Here is a 16,309-nt window from a genome sequence, read left to right as displayed (position 1 = left end):
CCAGTGTCAGATAAGACCATTTGAAGATGCCTTTTTCTACAGGGGCCAGATCAGAATCACCTGGGAGCTTGTAAGAAATGCAGTTAGTTCTCCGGTCGCATCTTGAACCAATTCTTAACTCTGGTCCTGGGAGTTCTGCAATTTGTGTGTGTTTTTTTAAATTTTTGTTTCTACAAGCCCTTCAGGTGATTCTAATGCGATGCTCAAGCCTGACAACCACTGGCCTAGTCTATCTCCAACTGACAGATGTTGCTAAGCCCTTAGCCTCCTTTATGGGGGAAACAGAGCCCTTCCTCAGGCTTGGGTGGGAAGGGGCAGTTCTCCGGGGATTGAAAATAAATTGAACGCGCGGGGGGGGGGGGTTAACAGGTCCCAGGAACAGAAAACGTTCAACCAGCCCTGCAGGGTGGGATTTGTAAACCAGCCTCTACAGAGACGTGTCAACTGAGACTGCTCGATAGGCATTCACACGGGGAAGGCCACCCCCACTGGGATTTCCACGGGGTCCCGGAAAACGCGGGGCCTGTGCTCACCCTCCGCTCGGGCTGGGCGCCCCCTCCACGGAGTCACCGGCACCCGCAGGGCGGTACTCTTGCAGCCCGTCAGGGGCCCTCGGAGAGAAACTACAAGTCCCAGCATGCCCCACGCCGCGAGTGCTCCCAGAGTTCTCCGCGTCCCGGTGGCGGCCACAGCCCCCGAGGCGCGGCGACTCCGGAAGTCCGGCGCAGGGGCGGGCGGGGCGGCGATGGCGGTGGCCGCGGTGGCGGCGCTGCTGGCCGCAGTGGGCGGGGCCCTGTGGCTGGCGGCCCGGCGCTTCGCGGGGGCCAGCGTCCAGCGGCTGCACGGAGGCGGGGACGCGGGCCTCATGCGCGGGAAGACCGTGCTGATCACGGGGGCCAACAGCGGCCTGGGCCGCGCCACGGCGGCCGAGCTGCTGCGCCGCGGCGCGCGGGTCATCATGGGCTGCCGCGACCGCGCGCGCGCCGAGGCGGCGGCGGGGGAGCTGCGCCGCGACCTCGGCCGGGCCGCGGGCCCCGACGCGGGCGAGGCGGGCGAGCTCGTCGTCAGGGAGCTGGACCTCGCCTCGCTGCGCTCCGTGCGCGCCTTCTGCCAGCAGATGCTCCAGGTGTGGGCTCGGGCGCCGGCTGCCGCGGCGCGGTCCCGGCGGGGCGGGGCGACCTTGAAGCCGGCGGCTCGGGCCAGTCACGTGGCTCTGAGGCGGCCCGGGGGCCGCAGGCCCGAGAAACCGGTGGGCCGTCGTCCGGTCCTCCAAGGATGGCGAGGGAGGGCGGCCCAGGAGGGACATAGGCCGGCGTCCGAACGTTTCCTTCAGCTACGGGGGCGGCCCGGGGGACGAGCCGGGCGCCTGGACTGTCCCCGTGTCCACGTGGGTCAGGCCAAGCCCGCTCCCTTGAGGGCGCCCGGAGCACTGGCCGGGCCCCTGGGAGCCGTGCCGTCCCCGGGTGTGTCCCCCGCGGGGTGGGCAGTTGGGCGCTCTGCCCGGGGCTCGGCGCCCCCTCAGCCAGGGGCCGGGCCTCCGCGTAAACGAGCTCGGCGCCCAGCGCCACGTGCTCTACACGGGGCAGGAGTGAACCCAGAGCGAACACCTGGCGCCTGTCGGAGGCGTCCTAGGGGCCAGGGGCTGTCCCAGGCCCTTAAATGTTCAGTGACAGGCCGTGCCCTTGGCGGTTAGTTGCGGGGCCCTCGCAGTGACCCCGCCGGCCGCTGGGCGTTGTGGGCCCCGTTGCTGGCATAAGGCGAGGGAGGCACAGGCCGCCCGAGGTGACTGCCCAGGATCTGCCCCCAGAGCCCTTGCTTCTAACGCCTATGTTCCCGCTGCCTGCGTGGTTGGTAAATATCCCACCCCTGAAATTGAGATAGAAGGGTTTCCTGCAGAGGGCATTCAGAAGAGGGGGTTTCAAGTTGGCACAGGAAAAGGGCCTTTAGGAAATGGAATCGCGGGTCTAGAGCAGAGGTTCCCAAACTTCCCTTTCTTCACGATGCCCTCAGGCCAAGCGAACTATCTACCAGTCTATTTGTAGACTGTAATTAGGTTCCAATAACCTAATAATATTGATGTCATAACAACTTAGTAGCTGCTGGAAAAAACAGTACACAGAATGAAAGAAGAAAAAAGATCTGTTCATTTCACTCTTAAGTAACCATAACTGCTCATTGCAGGAAATGTGTACCTGTTCACTTCTCAGACTCTGGAATCAGATTGGACTTTGCCACCCTCATTTCTTGTTCTACGTTGATTTTTAACATTGTACGTGCACTTTATTACAGCAGCTGCTAAAAACAGCCTTGCAAAGATGTGACATCATCAAAGAGAATATAACAATATCGTGTTGAAGCTGTGAACCACCTGGAACTAGTAGTTTCTGAGATGTTGAGCAGAGTATCCCTTTGTTGCCCTTGAAGATTTAAAATACTCCATAGTACCCTGGGAGTTCCTTCTGACTCTAGGACACCCTGATGCACAGTTTGGGAGCTGTTGCAGATCTAGGCAGGTTTGGGGGGAGTTTTTTTGTTTGTTTTTATGTCTACTTCATTATCAGGTAAAACAGGTTAAAAAGAAATAATACTTTTGTAAGAGATGTTGGTAGGATTAAAAGTGGGCCTTCCTCTTTTTCATTAAAATGTAGATGTGGCTCATTCCTGATACATTTGGTATTTTACTACTTTGGCCACTTGGAACAGAACCAGTTAAAAGTGAGATACAGAGATAACTAAGTTGTCCTTGCTTCCAAGTATTAAGTTCCTTCCTGGCTCTGAAGTTCAGTGACCATAACCAGAATTTTTTTTTAATGGAAATGTAAATTTCCCACAGGTTGGTATTCTTGGTATTTATGTCATTTATCTCCTAGAATTAAAAAATAAAATAGTAGGTGATAAAGTCTTAAAATAACACAAGCCCAGCAAAGAATGATGGCTCAGAAATGATTAATACAGGAAACTCTTCCAAAGGATTACTGAAAGAGAACACTCCTTTCTTTCCCCCCGGGGTGAACTTTTGCCTTCTTTTTGAAGCTGACTATTGGAAAAGCGCAAGGTGCTTAGACAGACAGAATGAGAAATAGTTAATCTTCTGACGGATAGGCTTTGAAACAGTTGTGAAACTTAACACATTTTTCTTTTCACTTACACTTGGCAAAAGGGCCAGTGAAATTTGAAATTTGACCTCAAATTAATTCAATCCCGGGTCATCACTCCGTCTTTACACCTGGAACATGTTGTACATTTATTTTTCTCTGCCCATCAAAAGAGACAGAGAGGAGCCAGGAGAGGGGTGGGGAGCCAACTTAACATGAATTATGGAATGAAAAGACTTCCCTGTAAGAACAGTCTAAATTTTAGGACTTTAATCTGGAAAGATGCGGCAGGATCTGGTCACAGGGCAGAGTTCTGGCTACAGATCTAAGTTGGAGGCCCCTGGAAGCCTGAGGTAAATTTTATAGAGGGAAGAACTGTGCCTTCTAGTCATCGTAGAGTTGAAGGTGCTGGTCCTATCTCCTGTTAACCTCCTTTGCTGTTATTGTGCGACAGTATTTGACTGACTGCATTGCTCCTGATGTTTTTATATGACCCGCGTAATTTTAAAAATACTACTTTGATTTGTCCATGATGTTCTCTGGCCTTAATTTGCATCACCCACCCACTCTATTGCTTGTCCTAATTTTAAGGAAGCAACTTGAAGTTCCTCCATCCCCACAGTACCACTTACCCTTGGAAAATCCCCAAATAAAGCAATCCTAGCTTGCCCCATGTGTTCACACTAGTAGCTCTGGGAGTAAAGAGTGCTGACCTGGCTTCTGCTGTATTTCCACCCTCTAGCTCACGTCAACTCTAGCTAGGGTTTGAACACCCCACTTAGAAAAGCAAGCTGGCTTACTAATTAAGAGCTTGGGTGTTGGAATCAGAAGATTTCACCTTCAGGTTTTTGTTTGCCACTTAGGAACCCTGTTATACTGGATAAATGGCTGAACTTCAGTGCTTCTGTTTGCTTGCAAGTTGTTGAGAGTAGATGAGACAATGTGAGAAGCACAAGGCGAGGAACCTATTAAGCATACAAGTCTTTTTTAGTTCTTTGTCAGTTGTTGAAAACTCATAGAGATATTTTATAGAATTTTAGTAGTTCGTACGAAATTTTTAAAAATTTATTTTAGGTACATTTAAGGCCCATATTCATAATCCTGCTGTTCTCTTTTTCACATTTAAAGGAAGAGCCTAGACTGGACGTCTTGATCAATAACGCAGGGGTCTTCCAGTGCCCTTATATGAAGACCGAAGATGGGTTCGAGATGCAGTTTGGGGTGAACCATCTGGGTCACTTTCTACTCACCAATCTTCTCCTTGGACTACTCAAAAGTTCAGCTCCCAGCAGGATTGTGGTAGTTTCTTCCAAACTTTATAAATATGGAGACATCAACTTTGAAGACTTGAACAGTGAACAAAGCTATAATAAAAGCTTTTGTTATAGTCGGAGCAAACTGGCTAACATCCTTTTTACCAGGGAACTAGCCCGCCGCTTAGAAGGCACAAGGGTCACTGTCAACGTTTTACACCCTGGTATTGTGCGGACTAATCTTGGGAGGCACCTATACATTCCGCTGCTGGCCAAACCACTTTTTAATTTGGTGTCTTGGGCTTTTTTCAAAACTCCCATAGAAGGTGCTCAGACTTCAATTTATTTAGCCTCTTCCCCTGAGGTAGAAGGTGTGTCAGGAAAGTACTTTGGGGATTGTAAAGAGGAAGAACTACTGCCTAAAGCCATGGATGAGTCTGTTGCAAGAAAACTCTGGGATATCAGTGAAGTAATGGTTGGCATATTAAAGTAGGAACAAGAAGTGTAAGAACCGTTTAAAAAATAGATGTCACATCTGTGATCAGAAATGGGGTGGCTTGAGCACTTGCTACTTGAAAACAATTTTGGTTTTGCAGTAATACTGCTAAGGTACATACGGGTATTTTGAAGTTATGAAAAGTTGTATTTTGGAGAACAAAATTTCAGAGAAGATGTTATAAATGTACAATAAGCATAATGAATAAAGGACAATAGAATAGATTTTAAAAATAATTGAACATGCATGGATTACAAATATTAACTCAGTATCTTTGAGTGTCATGGCCAAAGTATTAAATATTTTTATTACAGTGCTGGTTTTTTGTGTGGAAATAATATGCCTGGTGTGTGTGTACAATTCTTAGTTGGAATAAATTTACTGATGCAAATTCTTAATTGTCTGGTTTTTTAGACACTTCAGTGAAATTAGACCTTTATCTTACTAGCCCACACTTATTTTGCTATACCAAGTGTCTTTTCACATACTTTTTTGCTGCTTTTAAGAGGTAATATTTCTAAAACACAAGTGTGTGTCCCAGTGTGACTCTCCTGCTTAAAAACCTGTGGTGGTTTCCAGATACCCATAACAGTGAGTTTCCAGTACTTTTTTTTTTTTTAAGCTGCAGAATTCTCTCTTTAAAAGAATATCTTACTCAAATGCAGAAACTGGATTGGTAAAACAGGTCATAGCAATGCAATGAGGTGGAGTCCCCCAGGCTATTCCCGAAGGGACTCTATAGAATAAAGTCGTTTATAAATAATTTCTACTTAAAGTTTAAACTCTAATATACATTTTAGATTCTCCATGAACTGCCACAGGCTTTCCTTGTACTTTTTTTCCCCTGAAAGATGGATGCTTTTATTTTTTTTCATTGAGTTTATTTTTTTAATATTTTTTTATTGTTCAAAATATTACAGATGTTACCTTATACTCTTACACCCAGTGCTGTCCAACAGAACTTGACAATGATGGAAATAACTCTGCACTGTCCAGTATGGTAGACTCGACATAGTGGTTATTGAGTACTTGGAACATGACTGAGAAGTGAATTTATCATCTTAAGTTTAAATAGGCACATGTGCCTGGCGACTAATGTTTTGGACAGCCCATCTCTAGTTACTCCACTGGATAATCCAGCCCTCAATGCAGACTACACTTCTTGCCACGTGGCCTTTCCCTATACTGTTCTTTCAGCCTGGAATACCCTCTCCTTTTCACTGGGGACACTCCTTAGCCTGTAACACTCCCCTCACATGTGTCCCTATCTCCAGTCCCTGCAGGCTGAACCAATTCTCTCACTGACCTTGGCAGCTTTACTGCCAAGTTAGTACTCTCATTATTTGTTCACAAAGCTAGTCAGGCAATTGGAATGGGAATTTTCCAAGGAAAGATTTTATTCTTCTGTTTATTACTATTTTTCCTTCCTCAAGAATCAAGTAGAGTACCTGACACACAATAAACATTTGATAATGATGTTTGAATGAGTAGTAAGGAATTAATGGTGTACATAAAAACAGTCTACATAAGAATGTTGCAGGCATCTGTTACAGCATTAAAGAATTATTTTAATTGCCTTAACCATCTCTTAATACTGGGAAAATGCATTATGATGGTAAAGGACAGACTGAACTACACCGAATTTAAAGAGCATTTTGGTCAGAGGTGATCTTTGATTGGTTATTATTTTTTAAGACTTTTTATAATATCTAGTTGCCAGTATCAGTTGTTTTTGAGAAGGGCAGGATCTTGGCAGATCATACAGAAGGTCTGTTTTCTGTTAGAGGTTGGGCTGTAAATATGAGGAATACTTCGTGTTTGTATCATCACAGGTGTGTCTTTGCAGGTGTAGTGAGTATAACCACATCATGTTCTTTGAAATGTATTTTTTTTAAATAATCCTGCAAAGAGATCTGCAGATCTTAGAAGTATGGGCAGGAAATACACCAGAATGCAACTTGGAAAAATGGAAGCTAATAAATCTGTCCTACACCTCGACTTCATTAAAAAGGAGCCCTTTTTTTCTCTTTTAATACCATCTTTTCTGGCTGCATTTTGATACCTGATGCTTTTCAGGGGATTTGGGCCTTTTGTAAGAGCTGAGCCTTTCAGAGTTCTTGTTTGTGGCACCATAATAAAATAGGATATATTAATTTATCATGATGGAAAACTAGAAACTCATCTGGAAACACCAACTGTTAAGGTAAAATGAGCTGCCATTTGGAAGATGTCCTTCCCACCCGGTGTTTGATGGAATCGGGGACTAATAGCTATGGTATGACTACTTAGGTTCTGAAGATTATTTAAACCCTTTTTTTGCTTCTCTTCTTTCTCCCTGCTGCTGACTGACTTCTAACCATTTTACTGGGCACAGAAGTAAGCAAAAGGCAGTTCTGATACCTTGATAGTTCCTCTAACCTTAGCAAAACCTTGCTGGAGACATGTGTAATGTGCCAGATAACGGAGTAATTGAGCTGGAAACCCATTTTCATGTGGGTTATTGGCTTCATCTTTCGAAACAGTGATTTCTGTTTCAAACAGCGTATTCTGAAAAGGGGTGAGGTCAGAGTAACTATTTTGTATTGTGAGGTTCTAAGTAGCATTTAAGTGGAAAAGCGATGTCACTGCTTAGACACCACCACGCTGGGTTTGATGAACTGCTCCACTGTGGTTCCCCGCGATGGTGGCAAGTTAATCCCTCTGAGCTCGTTTTCTCTGTCCGATCCTTGAGATAGTGAATGCCCACTTCAGAGCGTTGCTCAGTGAATGAACTGGCAGAGTATGCAAAGCATTTATCCGATTGTCTGGAGCATGTGGGCCCTCATCAATTTCCCCTTTCCCACCACACCTCATCGTTACTATTAATAGCAAGAGTAATTACTAACAGTAATACTTATATTAGTACATACGATGGAAACAAACTAAACCAAGAGTCAGCAAATTTTGCAAAAGGCCCGAGTATAAATACTTAAAGTTATTAGGCCATATACAGTCTGTCTTTCATATTTTTTTTATAATCCTTTACAAATGTAAAATCCATCCTTAGCTCACGCAGGCCATAGTGTTGTACTTATGCGACAGCCGATGTGCCCCTTGGTTGCCTCTGAGACGCCGCACGGCCCCCGTTCTCGTGTACACTGGAACTCCTGTCCTTAAGAAGGCTCCTGCGGCTCCTCCTATCATTCCAATCTTGTCTGACTATCTGCTTGCAGACCCAGGAAGTCTAGAGAGTGTCTTTTTTAAATCTCTAGCTATAGATTTCAGCGTGAGGAGTAGCAGTCGTATGCCTTGAACTCCCCTCCCCTCCCAAACTTGCTGGGCCTGGCTAGAGATCTGAGAGATCCTATATTTGAATATTTAATTGATTCCAAATGTCCCAGGCAACACTGAAGAGAGAACATGTTACTAATCCCCCTTCAGGAGCTTGGCCCCACAGACAGCTTCAGATGTTTCATGAACCTTCTCTGGACAATGGGGAGTTAAATTAGTTACAGGTTAGCATGGAGGAAGGTAGTTTATTCCTTCAGGCAAGTTAGACGGAGAGCTCAGTTTATGCGGACCGTTAGGAAGAGTTGTTGCTAAGTTAGATATTTAATCAAGGTGCAGTAGAAGCACTCTTAACCAACCATCATGAACACACTTGCTGTAATACCTGATTCTCCTCTTTTTTGTGTGTGTAAAACATACTGTCTGAGGCCCACAGCATGAGAATGCTCCAGGCTGGCAATTTCCTCTCCAGCCCGCCCCTGGTAGAGTGAGTTATGCACCATTCGTTTGTCATTTCACAAATACATCGGAATGCCCAGGCATTATCCTAGGCTCTGGGGACATAGGAGGCCAACAGAGAAAACCCAGTCAATCCTGTGTGTGTGTTAGTTGTGCTTGTTACAATTTATAACAGAAGTTATTAATCATAATGCAAAACAAATTATGAGTACAGAAAGACAGAGAATTTCTATGAAAAGTAAGCTGAGCGCTTTGTAAGAAAGTAAATGAAGGCAAATCACTAGACACTTACTGTTGAATTTAGTTTCAAAACAACTGAAAATAGATACTATAAACATCTGAAAGGGTCTATATTTAGTGCTTTGCAAGTGACTTTAAACTTTGGCTCCATTTTAAGACACAAAGGCTGGGAGTCATAGACTGTACTATTAAAGTGAGTACAGGGCAGGAAGATGGAATTCCCAGTGAACTCACACTCAGGGAGACAACAGACAGGCCCTCGCCTGTATCAGAAGGTGGGAGGGGAATGAGCGTGTCATAGGTTTTAAGTTCAACTGATGCTCTTGAGGTGCATATAACCCTCTTTCTGAGGTCCTTCTGGAATCAGCTTTTCCAGGTAACCAGCAGATTCCAACTAAGCGGGCTTCTGTTGTATACAACAGGCTATTACTGACATACCAGAGAGGTTTCATTTGGAGGAGCTGGCGATCGCTGCGTTCTGTGTAGTGATTCATGTTTTCCCGAAGTCTTCCAATCTAAACTTGGGATGTTTTATTTTTTAAAGCGTCCCAACGTACTTAACTGAGTATTTGTTGATATATTTGTTCCTGAGTATCTCTGCAGCCTAAAATTTCTTTTCATCATCAATCTTCTGTTTGCTTCTCTCCCTCATTTAAAATATCTACTAATTGTGTTAAGTAGGTAAGTTCCTTAATTTAACAGAATTATTTTTCAGTCCGTCATTTTATCTTTAAAAGTTGCCCTATTACATATGATGTATAGTAACCTGGTCTGTCTTAAGTTACAGGTTTTAATGTCTACTAAAAACAACAACAAAAAATGTCCCTAAGTTCCTTTATCAATTCTGACTTAAGAAAATACTTGTGCCTGTCTCCCTCCCTCCCTCCCTCCCTCCCTCCCTTCCTTCCTTCCTTCCTTCCTTCCTTCCTTCCTTCCTTCCTTCCTTCCTTCCTTCCTTCCTTCCTTCCTTCCTTCCTTCCTTCCTTCCTTTTCCTTCCCTCTCCCTCCTTCCCTCCCTCTCCACCCAATAGATCTAAATAGTTATCTAGTTATTAGTGGAATGGCTCTAAATAAATGGCACCTTTCCTGTTACTGTGAGGACAGTAAAGTGAGCAGCAGGGTGGAAGAGTTAACAGAAGTTTAAGTTACAAATCCGTTCACAGGTTTCAATCCCTGCAGACCTACATGCAGTATTGGCATTCTAGGTGTATCTGAACAGTTGTACACACTGCTGGAGGAAATGCTGAGCACAGAGCCATGCACAAGCATCACCAGTTTGTGCAAAAAGCAACGCGAGTCCCTGCCACCCCCCCATGAAAGCGCAGGAAATGGCTTCGTGCAGTAGGTGTTGGAGTCTGAGCATTCTGTTGACAGAAGCGGGGTCTACCCAGGGGCTTTGTGCTAATGTAATCAAACACTTCAGAGCTGCAGCCTAGCAAGCTCAAGTCCACCCACCTCAGAGTTTATCTTTAGCTCATCTGGAAGAGTTTATTTTAAACATTGAACATTGTTTGCTGCTGTTGAAATGAAAGTGAGAGAGTTACAAGCTTTCTTCCACTGCCATCTGGCAGATTTACTGATGGATCGGGCTCTTTAATCCATGTAGCCCTGTGTGTGGGAGCTATTGTCTTTGTGTTGATCCTGCAGCTGGCTTGGCTGAACTTTAAAAAGCTCACACAAGGCTATCAAGAGCCATCCTATAGATAAATGAAGTCGGGGGTGTTGCAGAAGTCACTGGAGTCTTTCGGAGGAGGCTGGAGAAGGCTCCAATGTGTATTTTTCATTTTTCCCTGAATGCACATTTATTTTTATGCTATGGTTCTCTGGGAACCGGAAAAGAGAAGTATATTTGAGTATTTTGAAATATTTGAATATTTCAGTATTTTGAAAGAAATAATCAAAACTACAAAAAAAGTGACTATGCTTAAATTAGAAAAATGTTAGCAGAGTAGAAAGGCAGCAGACTTAGGGGTCTGTATCTTAAAGTGAATGTAAGAAGTCAAACAAGTGTTCCCTTCCTGTCAGAGGGAACTTATCTTGCTTCACACGATGCGTGACGGGGACAGTCAGCGATACACACATCACACAATCATAGTTGTAGCCTCTTGGGTATGGAACTATCCGGGGTCTCACACAGTCCATAACACTGAGTACAACTAACACACAACTCACTCCAGTGCAGTTCTGATCCTATCCACATATACACACACATGCACTAGAAAATTACCTGTGAACAGCAGGCTGTGTGCAAGAAAGGGGACGTCCGATGTTACTTATATGGAGCTTACAGGAGCATAAGACAGACAGAACCTGAATGACAGGCCGACTGGCACTCAGCATTTCTTCCTGCCCACTGTCGAGTGCCCTTTGTATCTTCCATAGGCTGCAGAGTTTTAAAACAATAAACAAAAAGCCATATTGCCTATGTTCTGGATGCAAACCAGCTTCCAACAATTGGATGCCCCTACAGTGAGGTTTTGAGGGAGGCTTGGAACAGTTTCTGGCTACTTTCTGCAGGCCAGAAGGGCTGTGGCCCAGTTGTTCCTTTTTGTTTAGTTTTGTTTTCTAATGACAAGAGGCCACTGGGATGGCCCCGGCCCTGCGATTCTGCGTCCACTCACTTCTTAGTGGACGCTGAAAGGAGGCTGCTGGGGGGGGGGGGCTCCTGCTTCAGTTTCCTGACCCCCGAGCCGTAGCTGCGGCGATGTGTGCTGTGACTCAGTATTTCCATGAGAACCCTCAAGGTTCCCACCTTCCCGATGATGGCAGCAGCTTCCCCTCACAGATCAGTTCTGCAGTATTTCGGGAGTCATTCCAGCTACTCTAACCTATCCCACTTTTCCAGCCCTTCCCATTAATGGGTAGGCACCTTCTGTACTATGTTTGATCCCTTGCCACCTAAAATATCTGGATGAATTTTATTTCCTATAAAGAGACTACCAGGATTACTGACCAGAAAGGAAAACACACACATAAATTTGCAAATAAAAACCACTTTGCAAATGAGCCAGTGAAACCACATATAAAAGGCCCAAAGAAACTGAGTATTACAGCTTGAGAGAGGGGGCTGATGAGAGAGAGGCGGCCAACAGGGCACTTCTTTGGTGAAATCACAATAGTACAATGCTTGGGCCTTAGCTTAGCAGCCACAGATATTGGAATTTGTCGAAATGTCAGTGGCCAATGAGAAAACACCAGAGGAACTAGAAATCTCTTTCTTTCAGGTAGCAGGCTGCATCCCAGCAGGGAAATCCATTTAGAGAGCCAAATTATAATCAGAACCTTGATTAGTTAATATAGACGCAGGAGAGGAAGCTGATTCTGAGACTGAATGCTGGTGACATTAGCAGTGATGTCCACGTTAGGCGGATCCATACAAGAAGATTTACGCTCTGGATGGACATGGCTCTCGAAGGCAGCCTTGTACACGTGCATTCTGTCGTTGCCAACTATGCCACCTTCTTAAGGACATTTTCTTTTTTAAAATATATGGTTATCATTTAAATATTGCTGGTCTAACTCAGGAAACATTTCACCTCCACTGTACCACACAGAGAGGCAGAAGGGGCCAAGTGAATTAGCCACACTCAGAGACACAGGTCCGTGTAGAGGAACGTATTATTCATAGTTGGAAAGACTGACAGTTGAGAATCGTTCCTAATATGAGATTTCTGGTGAACATTAATTTATCACAGCTGTTTTCCATTTAGGGAAAATGTAATAAATACGAGGCTTCCTTCAGCAGGCAATTTGATTAAGATTGTAGAATGACTTGTGATGGATAATCCTGCCTAAGTGCTTTGGGTAGTGTGAATGGATTAGAAAGACATTTATAACCGAAACCCTGGCTACACCAGGAATATTTATTTCTATTTATCTGCTGCAAATCTAATCAGAGAAGTAAAGGTAAGAGGGGAGTCAAAGGCTAGATGTGAGTTTTCAAGAACCAGACTGCAGTGTGTTGAGGGCAGGAACATGTATTTGAGCATTCTTTGCCTCCTGCTAACATCTGGCAAAGGGCTGTAATATATCAATTACTCAGAAGGTATTAGGTTGATTATTTAATTACTTAATTAATGACCTCAAAACTAACATGAGCTAATTTCTCTGGTTTCTTCCTACACTCTAGAAAATGTGTTCAACCCTTACGGGGACAGGAGGGCCCTTCTGGCTTGTGAGAGTGATGCTGAACTTCGCTGCACACTCATATGCGAAACGTGCAGTGATGCGCATGAAAGCCTCTGGCGAGTGGGTCATCGGTTTTGACAACTATAGTCATGGTAATTTGGAATTAGTTTGAGGGAAGCTGGAAAGAAAGCTCACAGACCAAAAGTTTTAATCTGGCCACAAATTTCCCTGGACCCTTCTATGCAGTTCAGTTAAATTACTGACCACTGCCTTCCAGTGTTTTTCCTGCAGCTTCCTGTGTATTTAATACGCAGTCTGCCTTCAATTAATTAGATATGATTTGCTAAAGCCAACACAATTCATTCTGCCATAATTTGTATGCATTTACTTTGTCCCTGACTTAATTTTCATGTAAGTATATAGTTTTAAAAAACATTTAAAGGGATTATTTTCTTTTCAAAATAATACCACATTATTGCAAATCCCTAAGACCACAGGTCATCAATTAACAGGACAAATTAGGAGATCTGATTAAACTCACCAGAGAAATTTCTTTCTAGAAACATAGTAACTACAATTTACATGAGATATTTAACCTATATTACCTCTAATATAGGTTAACAACACTTCAAGGTATTCTCATTCCTAATTTACAGGTAAGGGAAGTGAGCTTTAGAAAGCCTAAGTGATTTGCCTGAAGAGACCAAGATTGGAACCAAACTTTTTCAGATTTGAGACCCTCTGGACCAGTGGACACTTCTTTTAGTAAACTAAAATAATGTACATAAGTTAAAATTTTCACATACAAAGTTAAAATTTTCTCTAAAATAAAAATAGATATTTATTTCTCATATTTATAATCATTGTTATTTTCAATCTTTCCCTTTAACATATTTATTTTGTAGAGTAGATAATATTTTAAGTAACACTTTTTTATGCCCAAGAGGTCAAGAATGTGTTAAAAACATTTTTTTCATTGACTACTATATTTAGTTTCTCTGTCAACAGGTTAATTGAAAAGGTTTCTGCACAATATCCCCAAGTATAAATTATTTATCAGAGTGGTTAAGTAACCCAGTGTCCAATCCAGAGTGTTGGTTTCATGCCAGAGGGACAGATATCACCTTTCATGGGTTTGGAGAAATTGCACAAACAATAAAGATGTCTGAGTTAAATCATAATACATGATCAAAAGGACCATATTACTGTGCTTTATAGCAAATGCATCCATTTCTTTTGAAATACAACAGTTTTAACTCTTCGACATCTGCTAAGAATTCAGACATTGCACATATTCCATTAATGAAAACCCACTAATTAAAGATTTCAAATACTTAGAATAGTTTTCCTACTATGCAACTGATAACACACTTGACATATCAATATTATTTCATGTAAAATTTTCTGAATAAAGTGAGTGGTGACAGATAAAAGATTTTTTATGTTTCTTTTTTTAAAATAATTATTTCAGGGACTTTGACTTCTGGAAATGAAAGGCTAGGTTACTTGGACCAATCCTTATTTAAGGACAACTAAGAATTCTGATGAAAATAGAAAAAAAAATATTTTTTTTCTTAAAAACAGCAAAGTGCTGAAAACATGGTGAGACATTCCTAGATCAAAATCAAGTAAACATGAAGGTAAGAATCTTAAAAATTAAAGGAAAATACAAAGTTACTTTTGCCCAGAGGACATTTGTCCCCTTCGAAAAAAGCAATGATGACTGTGAAGTTTTGTTCTGATTGCCTAGAACCTGAAGGAGGAGGGAAGAGAAAGTCGGCACAAAATCGGGGGTATGATAGACACAAAATTCACATTAAGCTGCAATTCTAAACAACTACACACTCAAGGTAAGGGCGAGCAAGGATTAATGGTATATTATACTCCCAACTGTCCCATGAAACAGCGGGTTGTCTCAACACTGAGCAGAAGAGGGACATATAAAAGGAGGAAGCCTGTCCCTGGAAGGCTGTAAACTAGGCTCAGCCCCCGTGCAGAAGTGCAAGTTGACTTCCCCAGAGCAACCCAAGGAAGCTCACCTCCTCAAGCTGGTCTAAAATCATGATGGACTAGCAATACCCTAGATGAGCAGCGGCAAAACAACAGCAAAACCCCAAATCCTCTTCAGAGGAAGGTCCTTTCGTGAAAGGGCTACGACAGGCAGTAAGGCACAAGCACAGGTACCCTGAGTGAGAACCGTTAGCACCGGTCCGAAACTTTTAATACAGGAATCATCAGACATAGATGATAGAATAACCATGCTTACTATGTTTAAAAAAGTAAGAACGAGCTTTAACGTTTCAGCAGAGAGAAAAAAAATCTATAAAAGTGACAACTTTTAAAACAACATATAACTTCTACAAATGACAATTACTATAACAAGTGAAAACCTCACAGGGTGGACTTGGCTGCTTGAACACAACAGAAGAGAGGAGAAATGAACTATAGATAAATGAATATGTTAAATTGTGGCACATCCAAACAATAAAATATTATTCAGGCCTAAAAGGAAATAAGCTACTCAGCCATCAGAAGACATGGAGAAACCTTAAATCCATACTGCTTAAGTGAAAGAAGCCCCTCTGAAAAGGCTACATATGAAACACATACATATTTGAAAGCCAGTGATGGACTGAGTGAAAATAACTGCCAATCTAGAATTCTATACTCAATCAAAACAAATATCCAGGCTGGTTGTAAAATAAAAATGTTCACAAACATACCCAAGTGAAGAGAAGTGGCCACGGCTGATCACATCAGAGGACACTCCATGCAATTCACTTCAGGCATAAAGAAAGGGATTCCAGATGGAAGTCCTGAGATAAAGGAAACAATTAAGATCAAATAGAATACTATTGAGTAAGTATGAAACTGGTAATTCTGTTAGAAACTAAGAATTATATGAACATTATATAAAACTAATAAGATATATAAAATAATAACGTAAAATAATATACTTAATATACTTGATAATAGATAGAAATAAGGATGGGATAACTTTAAAGTGTTCTTAAAGTTCTTCATTATCCAGGGAAAGACAAAAGTAAAGAATTGTATTCAAGTTTAAGTCAAGGATGCATGATGCAATACAGAGTGAACACTAAAATAATGTTTAAAGTGTATAATCTCCAAACTAATAGAGCAGAAATAAAGCTCTATTAAAAAAAGGTTGGCATGCAGACATAAATTTGCACCTAAGTTCCCCCAGTGAGCAGCTCAGAAATCCTGACCTAATTGGTCTTGGGTGGGGCCCAGGCATTGGCATTCTTTTAAAGAACCAAAGCATAAGTAGCCCAGTTTGAGGATCTGGAGTTACGGGTTCTAGCCCTAGAATGACGCCGAGAGAAATGGGCTGTCGCGAGGAAAGCAGG

At 42.9% G+C, this 16,309-nt stretch overlaps 1 protein-coding gene across 1 annotated transcript; it reads left to right on the top strand.

The window, feature by feature from the left end:
• Nucleotides 1–732: 732 nt before the first annotated feature.
• LOC308566390 (retinol dehydrogenase 14) lies at nt 733–5,238 on the top strand. The gene is made up of 2 exons (XM_081156619.1): nt 733–1,126; nt 4,224–5,238. Exons 1-2 carry the CDS (start codon nt 746–748, stop codon nt 4,839–4,841), a joined length of 999 nt encoding a protein of 332 aa, XP_081012745.1. The 5' UTR covers nt 733–745; the 3' UTR covers nt 4,842–5,238.
• The last annotated feature ends 11,071 nt before the right edge of the window (nt 5,239–16,309 follow it).

Source organism: Miniopterus schreibersii (genome assembly GCF_964146895.1).
Source record: "Miniopterus schreibersii genome assembly, chromosome: 13".
In the NCBI taxonomy this organism is placed as follows: Eukaryota; Metazoa; Chordata; class Mammalia; order Chiroptera; family Miniopteridae; genus Miniopterus; species Miniopterus schreibersii.
Note: the sequence above shows the minus strand (reverse complement) of the source record. Positions and strands in the feature narration are given on the sequence as shown.